Source organism: Schistocerca piceifrons, chromosome 2 (assembly GCF_021461385.2).
Source record: "Schistocerca piceifrons isolate TAMUIC-IGC-003096 chromosome 2, iqSchPice1.1, whole genome shotgun sequence".
NCBI classification, from domain to species: Eukaryota; Metazoa; Arthropoda; class Insecta; order Orthoptera; family Acrididae; genus Schistocerca; species Schistocerca piceifrons.
The window spans coordinates 1,075,891,760-1,075,918,537 of record NC_060139.1 but is presented as its reverse complement, the minus strand read 5'-3'; the positions used below and the strand labels follow the sequence as shown (position 1 = coordinate 1,075,918,537).

Sequence of the window (26,778 nt, the reverse complement as noted above, 5' to 3'; positions counted from 1 at the left end):
TCAGGGAATGCTGTTACAACTTTTACAAGAAACTAATGTAACATTTACACAAAATCCAACTGCAGTGTAAATTTGGATTCCTTGACATGCATAAGGCAAGTCCTACACCACTTGGAGGGGAAAAGAAATTTCGAAACTGAAGTCTTTAAAGTAATCTGTAAGAGCACAGTTTGACAGAACTACAGGCAATGCATCATTATCCCATTTTGGTATATTCGAGCATTTAATTGGGAAGCTGTTAGAGGAGTTGCTGTGGGCAATTTTGAAGCAACTTTGTATTTTGGCCATGCATATCTCTGTGGTCATGGCTAACAGGGATGGAAGCTGATATTATGACAGCAGCAACACAATGTGACTAATGTGAACACATCCAATAAAGAGGAAACTGCAAATAAGAATTTTTTGTCGAGTAGTGACTTGAGTAAGAGCATAACTGGACTGGGGCAGCCCAACAACTAGGGTCCCAATGGCAGTCAAAACAAAGGAAATACAAGAAATTAAAATGGAAACAAAAAGTGGAAAAATAGGTAAAAACATCTGACTAAACACGTCCACAAATGTCCATAGCTCATTGAGGGGCTACAGCAGTGGTCTGGAATTAGTCCTCTGAAAGTGAACTCAGCTTGTGTCAGTTGCTAACAGGATGCGGCTTAACTTCCAGCACTGCAGTACCTCATGAGAAACAAGTACTTTTATTCACTCTGTGAAGGCAGTACAGAATTCTCTGACCAGTCATTTGCACAGAAGTTGCTGGTGGTGACTGCACTGAAGTCATTCCATGTGGTACTGTGTTACAATCATTACTGTGTGCCTCCTACCAGATATAAACACATGATAACGAATTTAATAATGGTTACCGAGAGCCAAGGATGCTTGCACAAGGTAGACCAGAGTGGAGAACTGCATCAAACCCCATTCGGACTGACAATAACAACAACAAGAACAACTGCAGTCCATAAACTGGGTGAGTATGAGCCTAACACCAAGTGGTGCTTACTTTACAAACTGATTTTCTGCTACATCAGTTCCATACTGACTTCCCTCCTACCTCCCTCCGACCCACACTACCTCCCTCCTTTCGCACTGCAGTTCTGCAAGTATGAAATGTCTGAGATGAGTGGCAGTATAGTTACTTCCCACTCACCAAATCTATCACTCTTACTGAAGGGTGCAGTGATGTAAGACAGATTGTGATTTAGTAAGCAAATTGAGTGCACGGTCTTGCTATTGTTAGGTAGCACTGATTGGGACAAATGACCGACAGCCGAGATCAGATGGCCTCTAACAAAGCTGTGTTTAGTCAGTCTGTGGAGGATGCATGGGGAAATTACATGATGCAGTGTCCACAGTTGCATTTTTCCTCCATTACATGAAGGAAGAACAATCTGTGGACAAAGTTCATTGCTGTAGCCCAGGATTCAGACAAGAAATAAACACGTTTTGTCCAACAGAAATTAAATGTCATATTGTTTCTTATTCTACATACAGCATGAGGAAACACATGTACTCCATCAAATAAATGCAGCATAGAGACCAATTTCTATATATAAAGAGAGAGAGAGAGAGAGAGAGAGAGAGAGAGAGAGAGAGAGAGAGAGAGAAGATGTATTTTGCACATTTTTGGCCGAGTCTGATGGGTGGCAATGGAGTGGGAGGGAGATGAATTTGACATAACAAAAAATAGCCCTAAAAAGGGGCACTCTTGATTTATTCATTTCATGTATGTAGGCAGAGAGGAAGTAAAGAGAATGTAATACTCAAAATATTAAAAAAAATAAATTTATTTCAGAAACAAGGATAATGCCAACTAAAACTAGCTCAAATTTCCTTCTCTCATCTTCGATATTTTTTCGTCACCAAGAGATTTTGTGCTGGCTCTCACTGGCAGAACAGTGCACAGCAGAACAAGGAAAGAAAGTAAAATGTTCTCAGTCCATAACATTTTATCCAGAATGCCCCATTATTTCTGACTTCAGTCATGCACCCTGGCACTGAATCTGTGAGGCATTGGACCCATTTGTCAGAAGAAACATCCCCACGGAGGCTTCAAAAAAAGCAGTCCAAATTAGCATCAGCTATAAATGGTGTGTTTCACAGCCAGTTCTCTGTGTGTTCGTGCTACTTACACACACATAATTTCCATTGTTTTCAAGTGAGCAGTCTCTCACAGCCAGTCCATTACATTAATGTCTATCTTGGACAGCTGCAGTTGAATGAGCAGACCTATACACAAGTGAATATTCCTCCTGTAGCATGAATTCCTCTCCACAATATAGCATTCACACTAAATGCAGCACCACTTTCTTCAAAATGTGGGCATATGGCCTGCTACTGAGGAAGCCTTCCTGCTCCTCTCACAGAAAACCGGCGCCCCCGTCGGGGGAAACCGGCGCCCCCGTCGGGGGAAACCGGCGCCCCCGTCGGGGGAAACCGGCGCCCCCGTCGGGGGAAACCGGCGCCCCCGTCGGGGGAAACCGGCGCCCCCGTCGGGGGAAACCGGCGCCCCCGTCGGGGGAAACCGGCGCCCCCGTCGGGGGAAACCGGCGCCCCCGTCGGGGGAAACCGGCGCCCCCGTCGGGGGAAACCGGCGCCCCCGTCGGGGGAAACCGGCGCCCCCGTCGGGGGAAACCGGCGCCCCCGTCGGGGGAAACCGGCGCCCCCGTCGGGGGAAACCGGCGCCCCCGTCGGGGGAAACCGGCGCCCCCGTCGGGGGAAACCGGCGCCCCCGTCGGGGGAAACCGGCGCCCCCGTCGGGGGAAACCGGCGCCCCCGTCGGGGGAAACCGGCGCCCCCGTCGGGGGAAACCGACGCCCCCGTCGGGGGAAACCGACGCCCCCGTCGGGGGAAACCGACGCCCCCGTCGGGGGAAACCGACGCCCCCGTCGGGGGAAACCGACGCCCCCGTCGGGGGAAACCGACGCCCCCGTCGGGGGAAACCGACGCCCCCGTCGGGGGAAACCGACGCCCCCGTCGGGGGAAACCGACGCCCCCGGCGGGGGAAACCGACGCCCCCGGCGGGGGAAACCGACGCCCCCGGCGGGGGAAACCGACGCCCCCGGCGGGGGAAACCGACGCCCCCGGCGGGGGAAACCGACGCCCCCGGCGGGGGAAACCGACGCCCCCGGCGGGGGAAACCGACGCCCCCGGCGGGGGAAACCGACGCCCCCGGCGGGGGAAACTGACAATTGGCTAGTACTACCTGTTGTCAACACTTATTTGCCATTATGTCTGGACCCTCGCGGCTGCTAAACTACTGTTTGGTCTTGGTAAGACAACTTATCTGTGAAAAAATACATTTTTCCACATTGCATTCAGATGTAGCTCTGTGGCTGCCAGCCAGTGTAACATTTCCTCACTGAGTTCCTGTTTTATAGTGGATCATTGTGCGTGCAGTACAGCTTTCCTTGGCCCTCAACTAACTGCATCATTGGAACTGGGAAGTTGGTCACTCACTACACCTGCTTCGTATCTAGGGGAGGGATTAGTTGGATCTTACAGGCAAGCTATGTGCTATCCTGCTGTGTGCTCAGTATCTTGAGCCAGGCATTCTGCTGATAGTGCCTCCTTCAACAAAATTCTTTAAAATTCTGTTTACAGTAGGGGTAGACTTCTGACATTCCAAAGATTCATCAATCACACAGGTTGATATTTTATCCAAAGTTCCCAATACTCAGGCAACTTCCATTCCCATAGTCACCCTTGGGGTGAATTTGTATAGCTTTAAAAATGCACATTACTACCCCTTAATATTTGTCATGTCAACACAGGATAGATAGAAATTCACGACTCTGCCAGATATGTGACAAGCATGGATGGAAAGCCAAATCATCTGCATACTGCAGACGTGTGCTTAACCTTGCACAGCTTACACTGAGGACAGGCCACATATTTGAACAAAATTTCCTTAAACATTTTTGCCATTTATCAGCATGACAAGAGAGAAATCAGCATTGGACTAATATGCCATTTCTGATGACTAACACCTCTGACAATACCTCAGTTACAGTCATCCACTCACAAGCAGCACCACAGGAATATCACAGTCAAGCAAACATTAATGGTTTGAGTTGGAGCCAGGGCATGGGTAACGACAACCAAAGGTGTATTCATTTATTTCTTATGTCTGTTACTTGTAATTAGGGTCTCAGTGATGTTCTAAGGTCTTCCATGACATATTCCACTGATCTGTGCCCGCAACTATTGTTGCTATGATGGTCTAACACAAGACTGCAACTCACCTCGCCATCATCTTCCTGATCTTCCCCTTCTCCCTGTTCTCTTTTTCAAGCACGATATGCAGTACACTAGGACTCCCATACTAGACAAACATTGTGTGATGAAAACCTGAATAGCATTGTAAACCCCGTGAAGAAACTTGATCTCTTTTTGCTGTAGAAATGTTTGTGGAAGCGCACTTCACAATGTTGATATTGTGCTGGACTATACACAAGCACTGTAATGGAAAGTGAAGTTATAGTTTGGCACATGTGACAGATGAGATCTGATGGAATATGATCAAATGTTTTGTTGTAACACTTTGCTTACCTAGGCCTGCAACTGGATGATACTGTGAATCATTAGTTTTACTGTTTCTATTCTTTGCCATGAGATCTGGTTTGTGTTCAAATAGCTATATCAAACTTGGCACCCATTCTACATCTACATCAGTAAAGGCACATAAGTGAGTACTTAAGATGCCAGGATCCGAGATAAAATGCATCTGGAAGCTTGTAATTGTTGGCATTCTTTTTTCTGGTAGTTCATAATAGATCTAATAGATTATAGTTAATATTCTTTGACAAGTAGCTGACCCAGTAATGTTGATAACTAATTTGATAATGCTGCCTGCTCATTCATTAGAGCTTTAATGGCTGTATGTAGGTGCAAAAGTACATCATTATTTGTTCACACTTTGTCAGAGTACTCTGGGAAATTTTAACCTCTGCTTTAAACATTTAAGGATGGTAAGTATTAAGTGTGGTTGTAGTAGTGTGTAATATTTCTTATCATGAACTGTTAAAGGTATCATGTTTCATTCTGTCTTTTAAGAAGAGCTCTTCAAATGTTGCTTTTGTTGTTGGTTATTTTCTCTATCATAAAACATCATAACTTTCATGACTTTAGCTATAGGTAGTTTAATAAATATATCTGAAACAGAGTGAAGCCCATACGCAACAAGAGCAGCTATTTCATTACTCAGACACTCAATTCCATTATTTGCATAAATGTCCAAAAAATCTGTCTCTCTTTCTAGTGAATTTGCAAAAACAATTAAAAAATGTAAATGTGTAGCTTTGAACTCTGCACCTTCAGGTTACCATGCAATGCTTCTCTCATTTCACCATGGAGAATGGATTTGGGAAGAGCAGGTAATTTTGAGGCCTTACCCTTCATTCTAAAACATGCAGAGATATATTTTCAAGCTGCAAAATGAAGAATATGAGTGGCAGAGGAATACAAAAAACTTGTTGGTAAAACTGGTCTTCCATTCTTAGTTGCTTGCATGGTAGACAGTGAGCACTTAGAATCTGAATGCCAATAAATATACTAAGGCTAAGAGTGTGCTTATGTCAGTGATTTGAACCTTCTGAGAGTCAGGTCCATAACCTATGCAGTTAAGTAAGCGATCACTAGCATATGGGGCATACATGAATACTGAGTATCAGACACCTCACATTTACCACACCAATGACACTCATCTCCCCGAGATAAATCCCTGGTCTGGTTTTTACGGCACTATTGCCAAATAGTCTGATCTTTCCTGGCTTTTGTCTAATAAGGCACAATTGTTTGTTTGCTGATTAGTGTACACTGACCAGCACCTCAATGCCTCAAGCCATCACAATTCTTCAGAAATGAATTTAACAATACCATGGAAGGCACACAGGCATGACCAAAAAAAACTGTAAGAAAGTGAGCTCTTAGTGAACAAGGCCTCTGTTATATATAGATAACATACACTCACATACTCATGCAAATGCAACTCTCACACACGTGATCACACTCTCTGGCAGCTGAAGCCAGGCTGCGAGCAGTTGCACATGATGAGACAGGCAATCATGTGGGGGTAAGGAGGAGGCTGGGACAAGGTGTGGGAGGGTAACAGGGTAGGGGTGGGCAACAGTAGACTGCTGGAGATGACCTGCAGGAGACAGGACATAATAAGGTTAAAGGCAATAGCAAAGAGGGTCACACTCAAAACAGTACCCTGAGGCACACCAACCTCCTGGTAAAGGTGTCTGACAAGGCAGTACCAACATTCCTTGAAAAATCAATACTTTCAAAATACCTGAAGGACATGGGGCATGTGGCCTCAGAAGTGCCACATGTAGAGAGATCAAGAATACCCATCCTTCAGAAGGTGTTTTAGGCTTTCTGCAAATTTAAAAACACTGGCAGTGTCTGATATATCCACAGAAAACCATTCACGACACACGTTGACAAAGTGATGAGATGGTCAGCTGCAGGACGGCCTGCTCAAAATCCGCACAGTACAGTGGTCAGTGAATTGCCACACTCTAGTCACTATACCAGCCAGGCATGAATTACATGTTTCATCAGTTTGCAAACACAGCTTGTGGGAGAAATGGGGCAGTAACTAGAAGGAAGGTATTTTTCCTTACTGGGCTTGGGTATGGGTATGGGAATGACAGTGTCTTTATGCTGGCATCTGGCAAACGGCGCCCTCTGCCCAGATGCAGTTGTACATAAGAAAGAGCAAGTGCTTGCCCACAAAAGAAAGGTTTAGGAACATCTGAATGCAAACATCGTCCAGCACTGTGTTGGAGGATCGATAGGAAGTGAGAGCAAGTTCTCGCACCCTCATACTAAAGGCAGCTTGTAGCACTCGCTAATCTGCCAAAATAAGGGTACTACCCAAGCCTCCTCCACTTGTTTCTGGTGGAGGAAGGCAGAATGATAGCGGGTGGAGCTTGAAATCTCCGCAGAATAGCAGCCCAATGGATCTTGGTCCTGCAGGGCCCATACAACAGATGAGGTAGTGGAACTGTTAGAAGAACTAGTTAAGGAAATCTAGCTAGATTTTTGCTATCCTGAAGGGTGCAACGACACTGTGCATGCAACTGTTCATAATGAATGCAGTTTGCCATCATAGAATGATGGTTAAAAACATGGAGAACACATCTCTGCATGTGAGTTGAGTCACAACACAGCTCAGTCAATCAAGGCACTGGGACATGGCACAGTAAAGATGAAGGGCGAGTATGGAATATTGTGTGGTGGTAATGATGGCATTTGTAAGATATTCTACCTGGCCATCACAACTGGAGAAATTATGTTACTCAAAAGGTGCCAGGGAACAGTAAATCTCCAGTCATCCCTAGAAAGTTGCCATTTGGGTGTGCATATATGTGGGGTAGGTGTCAGAAAATGGATGGTAAATGGTTGCTCGAGTACGTACTAGAGACAGTGATGAGATGATGGGCAAATTGGGCAGTGCAGGAGATTTCCAGATATGGGTAGGAGTGCATGTAGTATAAAAGGAAGATGGGTACTCTCACGATAAGGCAAATGAGGTTAAGGTGACTGAGAAGTTCAGCCTAGAGGGCACCTCTCTGTCAGGTTCTGGTAGATTTCCAAAGGGAGTGGTGTGCATTACAGTCAACGAGCAGCAGAAAGGGGTGAGGGAGTTGGCCAGTAAGCTGGATGAAGAGTGTCCATGACACCGAATGACGGAGGGATGTAAACAGTACATATGGAAAAGTTCAGGAGAGGAAGTAAAATGCGGACAGGAATAACTTCAAGCTGGGTAGTCAGGGAGAAAGGTTGACTTTGAACGTCCTTCCATATGAGCAGCATGACTCCCCTCTCTCCTCCTACGATATGGAATGCCATCTTTGGAGAGAGGGAGTCAAAGCAGACTGGGAAGGAATACAAAAGCTCAAATCAGTCTGGAGGATGCAATTTTGTTTCCTGCAGGCAGAGAACTAGCAGAGGCTGCGATTCCAAGAGCAGCCGCAAGTCATCTTTTTGGATTGAAGGCCACTAATATTGAATTGGAATAATGTCATGATTAGGAAAGAGGAGGAGGAAAGAGATGGAGAGGTGGCACCTCAACGGCCATTCCTGTGTTACATTCTTGACCGCATTTACATAAACTTATGGCTCCTCTTTTTTGGTTTCTTAAACATTTTATTTTATCTGACACATTCCATGACCTTTAAGATTTGTGCTACATATTGGTCCTAAACAACAAGATGTATGAAAAAGAAACCACTTACTGGATAAAGGGCGGTTTGCCATGGTCATGGAAGCTGGCAAGTAAGTCAATGCAAGAGCTGAAAGATCACAAGAATGATCATTCAATTCTGTTTAATGTACCAGAGACCTATATTAATGTTACTGAAAGCAAATCCCTAATCACAAAAGTAACTAAACAGTTACTTTGAAATCACACTGCATAATTTGTGATGCACGTGCTTAAGTACACTAAGGTAGTTTTATTGAATTACTAATAAACGCATGTCAAACATAACAAACACTATGACAAATATACCTCTCAAAGTAGTTTACTTGGTAGTTATTTCACAAGCAGGAAAGTATTTTCAGAAGAGTTTAGGAAGTCTGACAGGTCATGAATGTATGGAGGGGAATGAGTCTGATATCATTCTAGAAAGGTATTTTGAAACGTGTTTGCGATTGCGAGTACCTGTCATTTGTGTTTGTGATATTTGCTCAAAAATGGGGAAATCTCAGTTCCCAACTGCAATCAGTAAGCATTTTAGACAACATTAAGTGGTAAGTGTCGATTTTAAGGAATATTTATTGTCATGTTTAATGAGTATCAACTATGGTGTAACACATCGCTTTGGTAAAGGTGTACATCTCACAATGTCTATAGTACCGATGAACAATGGTCACCACCACAAAGTGATTTTTTTTTGTAATTCAAATGATGGCTTTAAACTTTTATACCCTTCTCTGTTGTGCATAATGTGGTGTCACCGCCAGACACCACACTTGCTAGGTGGTAGCCTTTAAATCGGCCGCGGTCCGGTAGTATACGTCGGACCCGCGTGTCGCCAGTATCAGTGATTGCAGACCGAGCGCCACCACACGGCAGGTCTAGAGAGACTTCCTAGCACTCGCCCCAGCTGTACAATCATCTTTGTAGTGATGGTTCACTGACAAAATACGCTCTCATTTGCCGAGACGATAGTTTAGCATAGCCTTCAGCTACTTCATTTGCTATGACCTAGCAAGGGGCCCATATCAGTTACTATTGATATTGTGAATCATGTACCATCAAGACAGATTTTCACCATTAATGGATTAAAGTTAAGTATTCCACCAGCTATGTCCGTTTTTCTAAATTCTAGTTTCCTTGTCCTGTTCCAGACCTCACGCCAGCCTGCGTGAGTTAAAACGCATGCATTTTGGCCTCCTCTAGTAACACCTGCCAACCACAACACACAAAATCTAGTGGAGATTGATGCAGCATATCTGCAGGGTGGGATAACGATAATTAGTTTATCGTTCTTCACAGTTCATGATGATTTCAGTGTTTTATTCTATCATGATGATGATGATACCTGGTTAGGGGGCACTCAATGGCGTGGTTATCAGCATCCACACGAATCCCCAAATTTTACATGGTCCAGCCATGCCACTTTCACAAATGATGATGGCAACACAAACAACCAGTCCATGGGTTTATTCCTTGCTGTCTCATTCTTGTTCAGCAATGTGCCTTCCCCTAGAACTGTCAGCATCATGACAACTGCCATTACATCAGGAGAACGAAGATGAAGTCGAGCTGTCAGTAAGATTCTGTACACTAACCAATGACACATGACTTGACATTAATAATTAAAGAGAGTTACTTGTTTTCAATTAAGAGCCAGTATATGAGTGGTCTTTGAGATATTTTTTGGTTCATTTAGCAGATAATTTAGACTTGAGATAGCATTTCAGTTAACAGTGCTAAAAAAATTGCTAAGTTTGTGATGTCAGGAAACAGACTGCCATGGGAGACGCAATGAGACTGAAATGGAGATGAATAGGATATTAATAAAGGAATTTATTTGATTAAGCAAGAGGGTAGTGTGCAGAGTAGCTCAGAATAGGAGGAAGTGTTTTAATGGTTCAAAGCCCTGAGCTGATGTACTATGTCCTCACCCTGGGAGGAGGACAGGAAGCAGTGTGGGGTTCATTACATGCCACAGAACCAAACTTTATATGCTACTGGTGAAAATCACACTTGCTCTGCCAGTCTCATACCTGCATCCACTACTTTCACTCACCTGAGCGATGGGGCGCGTGCCTTCCTCCTCAGCAGGGCCTGATGGACAAAAAAAGAATTTGCGTGTTAATATAAAAAATACTTTATCTGCACAAGTAAAACAAACTAGTGATAAACTAAGCGTGTTTCAACATGACCTGATAAAGAACAGAATCAATTGTTTCTATCTTTTAGAAAACCTACGGATCAGTGAATAATTGAGCATCTAATCTATTCAATTATAAACAACCATCAATATTACTGAGTTCCAGAAAGCCAGAACTTTATTCCAGTTGCACGCTTGCTATCTGAAGACTGGCAGGGACAAATACATGTTTATTGTCATCATTTCACATAATTATTGATCAAATTTTAAAATTTAAAATCCTGTACTTATCTGCTTAATAAAACATACAATCTTATGTTACACAGTTAACACACTGTGTCACGTTTAACATTTAGGAACTGTGTGTAAGCTTGTTTATGCACCTTCACTAATTGCATTCATGTACCGACATTATATTCATCCAGTATTTGGCAATGAGAGCACTTAGTGTTTTGCAGAAAACTTCACCAATAATTTTAAATTATCATGAATTTCTCTCACAGATACCCCACAGAAAGTAATAGCAAAAATGTTTATCACTTACCACATTTTTTCTGTTTGTGCAGTAATAATGCCACATCAAACACATTCAATGTAACACTCCTTTCTTTACTTACAGATGGGTACAAGTAGTGAGGAGAATGAGTGGCAGGTGAGGCAAATTATTTCTCAGGTGGATTTTTTGTAGAGGTGAGACAGAAAGAAAATCTGATGCGTATGGGAACAGGATGGATTAGGAGACATAATAGGAATGAGGTGGAAGTGGGTGGTGTAGCATCTGGCTGGTGCTTTACAATCCTGCCTTATGCCACACAACAGAGGTATGTCAGTTGCTGGCATCTTAACAGGCTTGAAACCGAAACTCACCCTCAGTGCAGCGAATCTTGCCAATGACGGCCACTGCATGGTTTCCACCATGGAGCCATGCGACACTGGACAACTTAACAGTATTTCTCCACTAAATAGCCTTTGTAGCGAAATGTGCAGTGGCTCACCAGCCAACCCAAGTTCCAGACTCAACATCAACTATCTACTTTGGAATGCATGACTATATTAATAAGAATGCAGCCCACAATATTGGCATTGCCAGTGCAACCTACAGCAGGGTTTGTCAGTTGTTACAGACAGAGTGCTCAACTGGAAGCTTCAAGAATAGTTTTCATATTGGTAGCAATCATTTCATGCATCAGGGCATTCTCTACCTTGCCTTCATCAGAACGTTGTTTCATTTGCTTCATGTTGGCATGTACCATCTGTGCCACAATGAAACACTCTTCCTCTTGCCCACTCAGGAACATCTCTGTTCTTGTGCTTTTATAATTAACTTTTTGTCTCTGGAAGCTTTTTACCAGTGTCTTGTGATCCATTAGGTAGCCTTCATCTCTGTGTTCAAGTGCTTCTGCATAGTGTTTGAATGGTTTTGCTCCGTGTTCAAATGCCTTGTGCCACTTCTTTCTTTCATCCTGGTATCTTTCTGCCTGCACCATTCCACATCATCATCCCTCCTTACTGATGTCTTGGCCCAATTTCTGTATTTTTCTTCCAGGTGTGTGCCTCATGGATGGCACTGCCATCTCCTCCATGGGGATGACAGTTCATACTTTTGGCTGCTGTTACAGTCAAAACTTTTCCTCTGAGCAAAGCAACATTGGAATCTAGGACATCATCAGTGCAGCTTGCAGTGCTCAGCTTAGCTCATATTAGTGACAACCTTACAGCATATCAGGAGTATTTTGATGTTGCTTGCACTAGGAAGCTGTTTCACTTGCCCAACATTATCATGTGCCTTCTGTGTTGCAATGATGTTCTAATGTTCATGGCTACCTGAGCACATCTCTCTCCTTGTGCATGGATCATCCACATTAGGTGGGACATATGACCACGAGTGTGGGTGGCAGATGGGGCAAGGCAGCTCTCTGCTGGACTCCCTGTAGAGAGGTGAGGCAGAAAGACGAACAGATTGGTCTGGGATCAAACTGTAGTGAAAGTCTTGATGGGAAATATTTTATGAACAAAGGTACTGGCACCAGAGACAAATCTAGTGAACAGGAAGTGATACTGTATTATCAGCCATTCTCTCCAAAAGCATTGACACATTCATCCCACATGCTTCAGTTGTTTTCACTCTACTATACACTCCCATCACCTTCATTTCAGAGGTGATCAGCTTTCATATGTTATAAAGTAGATCATAGAAACCTTATTTCTGCTGACTGGATTCTTCATAACCACCCTACCCATAATTCAAAAGACAGCTCCATAAATAATTGTAAACAATTAATTCCAAGAAACTACTGAGACATTCAAGACAAAATAAGGAAAGGAAAACAAATGTCTCCAGTACACTATCTCATGAGAAAGAAGAAAAACAGTACATCAAAAGAACAGTATCTGTACATTTGTGGTGGTAGATTTCCAACTACAGTTACGATTTTGATATGATTTTCATTAATAAAGACATGCATTAATTTTAGTTACAAGGCACAGACATCAGTTTTCTTCAAGAATGAGTTATCAGTGAACATATATGTCAAATAGTATATACCTAGCAAATAATGTAACAAAGATAAATAATATCTACACTGTCTTTGCCATCCACAACTAAGCCAAAGATAGGAAGCTCCTTCTACAAAACATACTGTACTCACTTCTGTACCAACAAAGAAAAAAACACATTCTAGCATCACCTGTCAGCTTCTGGGTTCTAATTGTACATAAACTGAACAACAGATTACAGTACACAATGAAATGGGACATTCCTATGGTTGTGCAGATTATGAAACAAACATTTTGGCAGGACCTTTATGTCTGATTGACCACAGAAAGGTTAAGGGATCCCCTGAAAATGTTAGTATCAAATTATTTATGGTAGTGCTGAACGCATCAGCTATGACCATTTATAAACTAGATTCACACCCCAATATTTCCATTTAAGTTACTACCCTAATAGGTTGTACAAAAATGTTCAGTTTTGAAATACAAATCATCCTCAGTTTCTTCTACTCACATCATTCATTCATTGGAGTCCCACTGTTTGATTAAGCCTCTTCCCTGGCTTCTCCTGGTATCCTGGTCTCAAGCTACAGGCATTGCAGCTTGTAGTCTATGTAGCCTGATATCCACTCAATGCCTCTCACCAGACTGTCACCTCAATGTTCCCCCCACTCACCTCTCTAGGATAGGAGCATGTAATTGTCTTATCCTATCTGTCACTCACTCCATCACTACATTTATCATTCATCTCCACTACCTCCCCACTACGTCTCCTACTCCTGCCTGTTCCCTGTCCATTTTTCTGTTTCCTTTTCCCTCCCTGTAATTCTCAGCACACATATTTCCACAGCTATATAGGCAAACTTTGTATTTCTGTAAGTCAGTAAATACTCGCCCCAAATCAAAGTCCTCAATATTCAAAAACATAAATATAATAAAATATATTGTGATTTCTGGATTCTAATTCAATTGTGTATGGTGGACTGACTAAGGGGTTGCAGAAATCACATAGATAAGAACTATAAACCCACTATCCAATCAAAATACCTGGGCACCCTTATGTAACGGGCAACTGAGAATTTTAATTCAATGAGAGGTGGAGCTACTATTATAGGAAGTGAAATGATAATTAAATGGACACCATAGCTGCAAACAGGCGGTGATGTACTTCATTGGGGAAATGTTGAAAATGTGTGCCCCGACCGGGACTCGAACCTGGGATCTCCTGCTTACATGGCAGATGCTCCATCCATTTAATTATCATTTCATTTCTAGCAAAGCTGCATGGTTATCCATGGCAATTGTTCTTTTGGCAACAGATACTGCCGTCATATATATTATAGGAAGTGGCAGGTAATACTGTTTTGTAAGCAGAATTCATCAGTCAGGGATCTGAGTACACTGAACATGGACTTTTCTTTGCATTACACCTGAATAATTAACACAGGGATGCATTTCAGCCCTTCCAAACTTGCCCAAGTCAGCTGTCAGCGATGTGACAGTTAAGTGAAAATGTGAAGGAACAACCAATGCTACATGAAGTCCAGGCACACACAGTATGCTGATGGACAAGTGCTTCTATCATTGTGGTAGGAAATAGTAAAAACCAGCTTGCAGTTAGCTGCTGCAGTCACTCTTCAGTTTTGAAGTGCAGCTAGGAGCCCGCTAAGGAAATGGCTGTGTACAGGGAGTTAGAAAAACTGGTTACAATGGCTGAACAGCTTCTGGAAACAACATATTTCTGTTCAACATAAAGTCACACTGACTGTAGCATAAAAACCTATGACTGCTGGTGAGTGGATGAGTGGAAACGAGATTTGGAGTGACAAACAGTGCTATACTCTGTGGGTATCTGACGGAAGAATTTGGATGTGGTGACTACTAAGTGAACATTATCTGCCATTACCTCTACTGCCAACAATGCAGTGCAGAGCAGGCAGTGTAACAATATGCAATTTCTCCTCTTTAACTTGTTCTCCCCTTATTGTACTTCAGGATATGATAAATGCAGAAGGGTAAGTACATATTTGACAGTATTGTGTACTATACACAGCAGAGGAACAGTTCACAGACAATGACCGATTTGATCAGCTCAACACTTGTACCTCTCATGGATCAGCATTGTTAGGCAAAGGCTTATAACCAGTGGTATTCCTGAAGAAGGCTTGCCTGCCGATGTTCCAACCTGAAAGCAATGGATCATCTTAGGGATTAGTTATAAATGGCATTTTCACTCCATACCCTGTGTCCAATATTTCTACCTTGTCTGGTATCAGCTATCAAGGAAGAATGGGCTGGCATCCACCCACAGAGATTTCGAAATGTCAAAGTGTCCCCAGAAGAGTTCAAGTCCTCAAAGGAGAACACAAAATCTTAATGTCCACTAATAGGTGTCCAGATACATTTGATTCTCTAGTGTACAGAGCAGGAATGTAAGCCTGCCACAGTGGGCTCTTACTCTTACTCACCAGGTGACTTCGCTGCACCTGCAGTACTGGGTCCAGCCTCTGGTGACCGTAGCCGCTGTTGTTCTGCACTGGATACTATTGTACACACAGAGAGGAAAACATCTTTCAAGTACTTTATGTACTGCTTTAGTTAAGGCTGCAATTACGTGTAAATTTACTCTTACTCACCAGGTGACTTCACTGCACATATGTCCTCAGCCCCAGTACTGGTTCCAGGCTCGGGTGTCCGCAGCCGCTGTGGTTCTGCACTGGATACTATTGTACACACAGAGAGGAAAACATCTTTCAAGTACTTTATGTTCACTTTAGTGACATGCTCTTAAATTATGGCTGCAATTGAGGGTAAATTTGCGTATTTTATCATGGACAATGATGTACTGAGGCTATAACCAATCTCTGAAGCCATAGTTACAAAAAGAAATCCACATTCATGGCATATAGGAAAAAAAATTTAAAAAACTTTGGACTGTGTTCACTGGGCACCATGTTCACAGACTGTGCTTGTACGTACCACTCCAGAGGAGAGATGCACATATCAATGACTTCTTATCAGTGAATGCCATTTTGAAAGAAGTGTTGTGTACACATTATGAAAAGAGCAATAGAAAACAACATGTCAAACATAAATGTACAGATATTGTTCATTAGTGATATTTCTATTTTGTGTGTGGTGACTTACATCAGGGGACAATATGCACCTTCAGCACTGTACAGCTATCGCAGCAGCTTTGGGTGCCAAACTACATGTGTAAAAATAAGTATTCTGTGGGGTCACCACACGGTCCTATAAAACAATAGGCTGCCAAAGGAGTTGTTTCAACAACTGATGTATGTTGTGAGACACAGAAGAGGAACCTTCAAAATTATTGTGAGTGTCTCTTTTATACTGAATGAAGGTGATCTTTTAGTGTAGTTCACGAGTGTGATGATGAAGGGGATAAATAATTTGTTAAGTCAAAAGTGACATAGTAAATTATTTATAAAAATGTGATGCGTCAAAGGCATCAATTTTGAATTTTAAAGTAAACAGAGTTTGAGAAGAAGTATAGAAGATAAGGTACAGAATATAATACATCATTGTATTAAATAGTTACACCACATGACACCTGACTGCAGTGTTAGGGGACAAACGACATGAAAGGGAAGCTGTGTTGACAGAGGAGTGAGGCAAGTGTCAGAGTCCTGCACAACTGAGTAAGCGAGCACAAAATGTGAGATCAGGAGACCACAGCCTAACTTGATAGGCTGCCCACCCCACCTGTCATAGCCATGCACAGAAGTTGTGACTGAGCCTTATACAATGTACAGATATAGTTTAAGTCCTTTTGGTCTCACATATTATAAACTTGCCAGTCAGTACTATAGGCAAAATGTCAAAGGTGGTGGTGTATGCATTTATCTAAATCCCAAGCTTAAATTTAAGTTAAGATATGAGGCTAAACCATTAATCATAGAAAAGAAAGTAATTGTTGCAGCAATTTGCATATCAACAACTGGAGATACTGAAGTCTCTCTTAAGAATTTGGAAGAAATGCTCGACATTGTTCTCAAATGAGAACTCTGCCATAATTCTTTGTGGTGACTTTAATATTAATCTATTGGTCCAGAGTTCAGTAAAATACAAGTTTTTAGACTACTAAAAGCTTCAACTTGTTTCCCCACGTATCAGCTCCCACTAGAACAACAGATTCCAGTGAAAGCCTAATAAATAACATCTTCTCAAATGTGGTCACACATGAAGTTGCAGTTGCAAATGTGAATATAGGATTATCAGATCATAGTGCACTAACCTTTAATCTCACTGCAACTCCCAACGAGGGGAAAATAAAAAGGAGTACAAATGATTTTTCTCTACTGAAAATTGTAATCAGTTCAAAAATAATGTTAAAAATGCAGTTTGGCCAGAGGTCTTGGCACAAACAAACACAAATGATGCTTACAATACATTTACTTCCACTTTTATGGCATACTTTGAAATGTGCTTCCCAAAAAAGCTTTTGAGTTACAGATCATCTGGATCCAAAGGGACCTGGAGTACACCCGGAATTAAAACGTCAAGTGAAACCACGAAATTACCAAGTTTAAAGTTAAAAACATGTCATGATCAGCAGTTTGTTGAGTATGTGAGAACATACAAACAGACTTACCGCAAAGTAATATCAAAAGCAAAATTATTAAGTAATGATAGATTAATAAGGCAGGCTAGTAACAAGTCCAGAATTATGTGGTAAAAAAGAAAAAAGAAAAAAAATTGGGTCAAACTAAAGAACAGGAAATCCAATTTAAAAATAATGAAAATATCCCCATAGAAAAAATGCCATGGCAAATAATGTAAAGAATTATTTTGTTAATATTCCCCTTACTTTAAGCAACAATTAACAGTGATGTGTCCAATGGTAAATACCAGCATGATGGCAATCCCATCAGACGAGCATTAAGTTCTAAAAGTCATTAAATGCTTGAAATCCAAATTGTCCTCTCGTTTGGATGATGTACCTGTATCAATAATTAAAAAATTGCTCCACGTGTTGTCAAACCTATAGTGCACATAGCAAACTTGTCCCTTAGTGAAGAGATATTTCCGGATAAACTAAAAATCTATAAAGTGATACCTCTATACAAAAATGGTGACAGACATAAAATAGAAAATTACCAACCTATATCTCTCCTCCCATACGTCTCCAAAATACTTGAGGAATTTATGAAAATCAGGGTTACAAAATATCTAGAAAAACATAAACTAATAAATAACAGTCAACATGGCACAGTACAGAAACAGCCATATTGCACAGAAATAGTAAGAAATTTTGAGTCAAATAAACAGGTTGTTGGAATTAATCTAGATTTAGCCAAAGCCTTCAATACTGTGAACAATGTAATATTACTAGGGAAACTTGAAGCAATATGCATCAGGGGTACCGTTAAAAATTGGTTTGAATCCTATCTGCAAAACAGGTCACAAGTTGTTGAGCTGAGGTCATCCAAGAATCTTCACAATTTTAAACCCATATCTGAACCAAAACAAATTTAAATGTTGTTTCTCAGGGCAGCATTCTGGGCCCATTGTTATTTCTAGTTTATATCAATGATATGCAGGCTGCAGACAGTTCAGCCAAAATTCTACTATTTGCAGATGACACGAGTATCATAATTAGTGATAAAAAAGAATCACTGTGTACTACAGCAGAAAAAATGCTCATACATACAGTCATGGTTATATTAAAATAAGCTGACATTAAATAGAAGGAAAACGAACTTTATACAGTAAGGGAGAAAGTGACAAGGGGAAAATATGTGCCTTATGCTGGATAGCAAAGAAATAGAAAAAATGTGCACCACGAAGCTTCTGGGATGCGAATTGACCAAGATTTTAACTGGAATGAATACAGTTTTTATATTACTCAGGAACTTAGCTCAGCATGTTTTGCCTTAAGAATAATATCCAAGGTATGTAGCAAGGAATATATTGGAGCGGTGTACTTTAGTTATTTCCGATCAGTTGCTAGCTGTGGCACAAGCTTTTGGGGAGAAACCCAGGTCAAGACTAAATGACATTTTTATTATGCGAAAAAGAGCTATTCGTATCATGACACACAGCCCACCACAAACTCACTGTAGACCCTTATTCAGACAACTGAAGATACTGACAATACCATTGATATATATCTTTAAATGCCTGGAAATGGTCAGTAAAAATAACTGCGATTTCCAAATCAACTCAAGCTACCATGATCACAATACAAGGCATTGTAAAGACTTCCACATTCCCTATGTAGCAAAAACTGGAAGTCAGAAACATGTTAGGCAATTAAAGAATTGAAAGGTAAAAATAATTTCAAGCATTAAGTAAAAAAAGTACTTGATGGAAAAATGCTACTAGAGTAAGCAAAGACCTGTCTCAGACTGTGGATTGAAACCTGTACTTACTTTTTAAAAAATTTAAACTAATTTAATTGTGTTTTCAACTTCATAATTATGGTACCTATGAAAAATCTGTTAAGTATCTGTAATACGTTTTGTGTACAAGGCGTAGTTCATGGTCTGTAATTGTTTATCATGAGCACGTACTTTTGTTTTTGTGTAATAAGTTCTTGTACACTACTTATGTACTATGTGTATGTAATTTGTTTGGCTGTTTGTATATGTTCATCCTTTTATTTTGTGTATGTGTTGTTATGAGTTACGTGTAATCAAATGACAAATCCTATATCACGTGTGTTATCTATTGGATGCTAAATAAATAAATTAATTAATTGATTAATTAATTAATTAATAGACATCCAAAGGAACAGGCACCACACTTTTATAAATATTCATGCCTGATGTAATATTGGCCTTTCAGTCCAAATGCACTGCAATGTCAGATATCCCACAGAAATATAGTAGACCCGCAAGCAAAGAAGGCTAATATACAGGGTACACTACTGTGGAGATTTGGGTTAGGAAGGAAACAGACTGATACCCAGAGTGCAAAAGAAATTTTCATCTGTCACTATTCAGTTGTTTCAATGTGCTATTGCAGTAGAAGTCAAATTTCTTTCATCAGGCCTCGATAATGTTTCGCTCTGAAGACATTCAATATGTCTATAATGCTTGGCTACATCCAGTAATGTCTTCTCATGTATGTGTAAATAATCCTGCAACATGAGACAGCGAATGCAGTGAGCAGTAAGACTGGAATCAATGCATACACATTGAGGAAGTAAATAGGGGGGATCTAATCAGTGAAGTATAGAGTACAATTTGATTGGTTAGCGAAGGAAACATCACGTCTAGTAGGTACATATTCTACATATACAGCTTTGCATTATTTTGTTTCCAGTCAGAAACCACTCATTTAAAGCAACACATTTGTGATAAAACCCACACTGACACAGCTCCTTCAGAGATAGTGGAAGTAATAAACAATAGTATAGCACAGAAGTGTGTTGCAATGTGTGCCAAAGACATGATTCCTCAAAGCTGTTTCTGATGAAGGTTGCAAAGAACTAGGCCAATGATTAACACATTTAGGTGCACAGTATATAGAATTCTGTAGTTCAGATGCCATACTGCATGCCATCTCTTGTGAACTTTGTTTTCTTTACACCTAAATTTCTGGATTTAGGAGCACACGAGTAAATGCTATGAAAATCAAAGGAGAGTAATGCTGTTTAGAACATTAAACTGGACATGTTTCATAATTTTCTTACTGTCTCCAACCAGGATACCAGAACAATAAAACTTTTTGGAAAACTGCAAAAGGATTTTTTGTTTTGTTCTGATCTCTATGTTGTTTGTTATAACTGAAAATTGAAGTAATCACTGAATAAAACAGGATTCTCAATCTTTTACATTTATTAACCTTCAAAATAAGCAAGGTGTTCCACCAAAATAGCAGGGTTCTCAGTGTTCCATAACCGCCATAAACCACTCTCAACTAGAATGATCACACCATTCCCCTCCCCACCCTTTCCCATGTGCTGAAATCACAATAATTTGTTTCAAGACAAAATTATCATAAACACTAAAAATCAGATAATGTGACTCATTTGTGGAACATCTGCAGTGCTTACCATAATCAGGGTCCCTGGCGAGCACACGAAGTATAATTAATTTCTTAAGCTGCTTTACTCGCATTTCCTTCTCATCTATCTCATTAATTTCAGAACAGCATGCTTCACAGAGCATTCCTTTTCTGTCAATTTCTACGTTCCTCATATGTATAATTTCAGCCAGCCTCTGGCTGAGGCTAATTCTGCTGGTGTTGGTGAGGGCAGTCATGGGAGTCCCTGTAATTCCCACCACTTCACGGCATAAAAAGCAGCTGCTTGCCCTGGCTGGTAGATGTTCTTGGAACTGGAAGTAAAAGCAAACACAAACCTGTGTTAAGTATTTGTCAATATTCTTTTGTGTTACATTGGACTACAGTATTGCATACCCTAAAAGGAGTGCCTGTAACTACTATAAACAGTTATATTTGTGACAGTCTTTTTGTTGTGCCTATCTCCAACTCAGCATCTCTGTTTAAAGGTGAGTAGCAACTTTCCTTTCCAGGTCAACTTGGGGACAAGCTACTTAATTTTAGGTGTATGTGTAATGCTGTGCTCTAATATGAAAAGTCACAGTGAACTACTTATCCAATTCTTTGACATGAGCTCTTCTATCCTACAGTGTTTTAACTACTCCATTGAAACTCCACATTTTGGAAGACACACCACAGTCCACCTCTAAGTTTACACTGGAGCAGTAGGTGACTATTTCATTCTTCTTGCAACAAAATTCAACCATATGAGGCTCATCACTTAAATATACATTTCACATGGCAATCTAGCACATAGTCAGTTAGCTTGAGCGTCAATATGAACTGCATAAAAGAACATGTTTGACCTGCTGCTGGAAGGTATGTTGCTGCTCACAGTGTTCATCCTCACACAATAGCCACACTGAAGACAACCTTGGAAGAAAGTGGCACTGTCTCCCACTTTGGAGGTCAGTAAGACAACCCTGCAGTTGTCATATAGGCTAAATCAGTAAATATAAATGAAATATTGAAATCATCTTTAAAAATTCAGTCAATGCCAATGACAAATTGGGACAGGCAGTACAAAGTTTTCATGATCCCAGATGAGAATCAGAATGCAGAAGAGAGACAGGAGGCCAAATGGAGGAGCAAAACAACAAACTGGTAGTGTGAGAGACCTGACAGGAAAACAAGATCTAAATCCTGTCAATGACACTGATTTTATATGATGGTACTTACTGTCTTTCAATGTCCTGCCTCTTCTCTAAGTTTGAAAAGGAATTTCAATTTCTTGAGTCTTAGTTAGAGAAACATGACACCATTGAATGAATATATCCAAGCTTAACAACTTATATGAACTAAACACATTTTTGCAGTAAGAATTAATGTTTTGTGGATTTACTAATGTGCTAGTAATTCAAATCATCTTATATTATTCATTAAAAAGACAATATTCAGAATTAAAATCAGTTATATTGCTACAAGTCCAATTGTGATGAAGAAGTAAGATGGATCAGCATAGATCTGCTTGGTTTTCCTGAAAGTCTGTAAGAGGTGTGGCCCGGAGGCAGATGACTAACAATCTAATGCCATGCAACTGTCACTTACAGTACAATGCTGATTTATAATAAACTTAGTCTTCAGTGCATGTGTCAAGAGTAACTGTTATGCAGAGAATTCAAGGCTGTTCAGCAATACTGTCGTTGTTAAAAGGCAAAGGACTGATAATTAAATATTTATTGCAAAATATATTCCAATTTGCTCAATTTCACCACTACAATGTAATAGAACAAATATCTTATTGCAGTTTATGAACTATTTTACTTTTAAATTATCTATTTATGTCATTTAGCCAAGTACATCTTTCACATATTTTTTCCTTTACTCTTCCCCTAAAAAATGGTTATAGCAAAAGGATTTTAAGCCATAAGTTATGGCCACAAAGGGGCAAGAAGGTTCTGAAAATACAGATCAAAAGGTGCCAATGGAATTACTTTATTTGATTTACATCAGCTACATTAACTATTTTTGTCCCATGTCCAGGGTTCTGTTATATCAGATTACACAAATCACTTCAGTTTTCACACCAGGTCATGGACACTGAGTTCAATAGTTCCTTATACATGAAGAAACACTGCTTCACTTCTAAAGAACCCAATTGTGCATTTCCTGTCAGCACTCATAAAGGGAGCCCAGTCAAAGCTGCAAAAGGGTTTCACATCTGAAATCTTCATTAAATTCAATTTGAATTTGAATTTGTTTTTAGAAACACCATCACGTATGTTCTTAACACTTTGATTGTTTTATTTGTTTTATTCTAGGGCATAAGAACAACTAAGGTCATATGTACCCATGTCAGAGCATCTGAAAACTAAGACAAAAGAAAAGTTAAAAGTAAGTGCACGTTAAGTCGAATCTACAGAAGAGAGACAGTTAAAACTGAAAAATTCCTTGTGGAGAAAGTTGCATAAAATTTTCCTTAGAGACAACAGAGGTCCTGAACTAAATATTAAATGTCATTTGCTGTATTGCTACGATAGGTTAAAGGTAAGACAGGATCAACCGCCTGTGGAGCTTTCACTAAAATGGGTAATAACTCAGGCAGCAAACATAAATGAGAAGATAAGTGGTTGAAAAAAGGGAATTCTGTCAGGAAATGCCAAACTGTCAAAGGCTGATGACAAGCAGATGGACTTTGCTGGAGCTTGTTCCCATGAAGGGGGGACCAGTGGTGATGCCCAAGGGTACCACCTGCGGACTGATGGCAACACAGAGATCATCAGACGGTATGGAAGAACGAACAGGCTGAGGTAGTCTGTTGCCTTGGCAGCAACAAGAGAAGCTGCGTTTCTGATCAGACCGACATGACCAGGTACCCACATAAACATCACAGTAGCTCCATAAAGAGTGAGCAAGTGGAAGCTTTCTTGAACGAGTTGCACTAAGGGATGGACCTTGTGCAGCACAGGGGATCTGAAGAGATATGAGAGAACTGGAGCAGATAACAATTGAAAAGCCTGTGTTGCCAAAGGTAATGCGTGGCTTGATACAGAACAAAGATCTCTGCTGTAAATACTTAGCTGTGTTCTGGAAGCTGGTACCGAAATTTGTCAATGCAAATGACAAAGGCACACATGACACCACAATCAGTGTTACTGCCATCAGTGTACACAAATGTACTATTGCTACATTCTGTGCCAAGGTTGAGAAACTTATGCAATAGATCAAATCTGGATTAGTGTTCTTATGAAGTCTGGAGTGAACACAGGCTGCCGCAAGAAGCCGAGGTTGGTAAAGTGTCAGGTAGCATGTATTTAAGCAGCTGGAGCAACAGCCGAAAGGGAAGTAACAGAAGAAGGATGCACCTAACACTGGTGGTGAAAAGAATCATCAAAAAAGAGGGGAGAGGATGGGTAGCCAGGCATGGCAGACAAACACCATGTGCACCTGTTGAGGAGAACATCACACCAGTATGACTGTGGTAATTCAGCAGCTTCTGCATTCATACTCTCAATTGGGCTAGCGTAAAATGCTTCAGTAGCCAAACATATGCCATGATGGTGCAAGATGGATGCATAAAAAGAACACCGATAGCCTAGTTTTGAATGGACAAGGGATCTGTTGGACTGGAGGAGGAAGGTCCAATCCACACCCCAGGAAGTGCTGTTGATGGGACATTGAGGGACAGGGTATAGCAGGCAGCCAAGTAAGATGTGGGAGGACTAAGAAAATTTCCTATCAAGCATGAGCCCCAGGAATTTCACAGTTTCAGCAGACAGAAGAGCAACAGGCTCAAAATGTAAAGACAGTGGAAGAAACCCATTGCACTGCCACAAATTCCTACAAACCGTTTTGTCAGTGGAAAAGCAAAAGCCTTTGTCAATGCTCCGTGAGTAAAGACAATCACTGAAGACGCTGCTCAATGAGACCAGTCTGTGGGAGAGTGCAATAGATCGAAAAATCATCAATGAAAAGGGAGCCGGATATGCCCTGTGAGATACAGGCCATAACAGTATCAAAGGTGACAGTAAGGAGGACAACACTCAGGACGGATCCCTGAGGCACAGCATTTTCCTGGATAAATGGGTTTGACAAGCAAAACCCTTATGTACCTTGAAAGTTGTCTTTTAAGAATTCCTGAAGGGAATGGTGCAGGCAGCCTCAGAAGCCCCATGTGTAGAGAGTACGGAGTATACCAGTCCTCAAGCATGTATTTTACATTTTCTCCGGGTCAAAAAATGCACGTACAGTGTTATTTCCGCAGAAATGACACGGGTTGACAAGGTTATGAGATGGTCAACTGTAGGATGGTGTGTTGGAAATTCACATTGTGCAGTGGTTAGTAGATTGCGAGACTCTAGCCGCCACACCAGGCACCCAGCTCTGACTGGACATCACGTTGTATAACCCCACTAGATATCAAGTTATGTTTGCAATCGACAAACTATGTGGCTGTGCGTTCCTTGGTGTTTTCCATGTTAGCAGATCATCTTTACCCTATCCCACACTACTTACCAGCAAAAATGTGAGATTACTGTCACAAAGACAAATTGAAATGTTGGTTTGTCCATTCTTGAACCATTCCCTAATCTTTCTGTTCTCGCACTGTAGCTCACTAAGCAAATTCTGGTCAGCACACTGAGCTTGTTGCTATCTAGGCCTTAACTCTCCTTCATTTTGGTTTCTCAGTTTTCAAGCAATGCTCACCACCAGCATTACATTAAATTCTGCTGAGTAGACAGTTAACGATTCAACATCCTTTCCAAAGAAACTAACTACAATGAAATGTTATACGATAGTGTCAAGACTGTAGTGAAGTAATTTTTTCAAAGTAATTTGACAAAGATGTGTGTAAATGATTTTTTACAGCGTAATACAGTTATGAAGAGCTTCCCAGAGGGCACAAACAGTCATCAGAGCATACTGATGACAGCCAACCTCTCACTACTGACATGGGAACTATTGCAGGTTCATACACCTACAGCCAACTACAAACATACTTGAAACATGGTGACATACCCCTCCAAGTGGCCATCGATAGTATTCACCCATAACAACACATATTTGACTGCTAGCATCAGTGTACTGGCCTCACTGCATTGTAACTGTACGCACAGTACAAACGAGGCCGCTGCTGTATTTGGTAGCGTATCAACAGATGGAAGTCATTTAAACCGTAACTCAAGAGGTGACTTTTCTGTAACGTATGCCACGAGCTCCACAGCTCATGGTCTCACTGTAGCGTTCTCGCTTCCTGCTGTATTTGGTAGTGTATCAACACATGGAAGTCATTTAACCCATAACCCAAGAGGAGACTTTCTGTAACGTATGCCATGAGCTCCACAGCTCATGGTCTCGCTGTAGCATTCTCGCTTCCCGAGCATTGGGTCCCAGGTTTGATTCCCGGCGGGGTCAGGGATTTTTCACCTGCCCCGAGATGTTTGGGTGTTGTTGTGTCCCCATCATCATCATCATCATCATCATCATCATCATCATCATCATCATCATCATCATGTCCCCATTACAGTTGGAGGAAGGCAATGGCAAACCACCTCCATTAGGACCCTGGCTAGTATGGCGGTGCAGGTCTCCTGCATTGTTCCCATATGCTCTGTCATGAAGCATGGGAATTTTTTTCAATTTCATACCACAAGGAGGGGTCTCTGGGAGCCCGATGTTTAAACTGGGATCAAGGCAAAAATGATTTGAAATTTTTAATTTATGCTACATAACATTTATTTTTACAATTAAATAGGTGTTGTCTAAATGCTTCCATTTTATTTTACTGCACAAAACAAAGCCTGCAGCATTTGACTATTCATCACACAAAAGCATATAATTTTGTGTGGTTCATTTAAATAGTACACATAAACAGACTGTTAGAGTACTGAGTGTTACATCCTGTAAAATTATACAATCTCCGTAGGAAATAAATTTACAAATAAAACTAATGTCCAGGGTTTAAAAT

At 41.0% G+C, this 26,778-nt stretch overlaps 1 protein-coding gene across 1 annotated transcript; it reads left to right on the top strand.

Moving 5' to 3' along the window:
- Nucleotides 1–466: 466 nt before the first annotated feature.
- Nucleotides 467–25,814, top strand: LOC124776134 (proline-rich protein 2-like). The gene is made up of 4 exons (XM_047250971.1): nucleotides 467–527; nucleotides 662–783; nucleotides 2,361–3,146; nucleotides 25,680–25,814. Exons 1-4 carry the CDS (start codon nucleotides 467–469, stop codon nucleotides 25,812–25,814), a joined length of 1,104 nt encoding a protein of 367 aa, XP_047106927.1.
- Nucleotides 25,815–26,778: the final 964 nt, after the last annotated feature.

Coding starts and splice junctions, on each gene's coding strand:
- LOC124776134 (XM_047250971.1), top strand. CDS start 467: ATGGCAGTCAAAACAAAGGAAATACAAGAAATTAAAATGGAAACAAAA. Junction 528..661: donor AACAAAAAGTGGAAAAATAG/GTAAAAACATCT, acceptor CTTAACTTCCAG/CACTGCAGTACCTCATGAGA. Junction 784..2,360: donor CACTGAAGTCATTCCATGTG/GTACTGTGTTAC, acceptor CTCCTCTCACAG/AAAACCGGCGCCCCCGTCGG.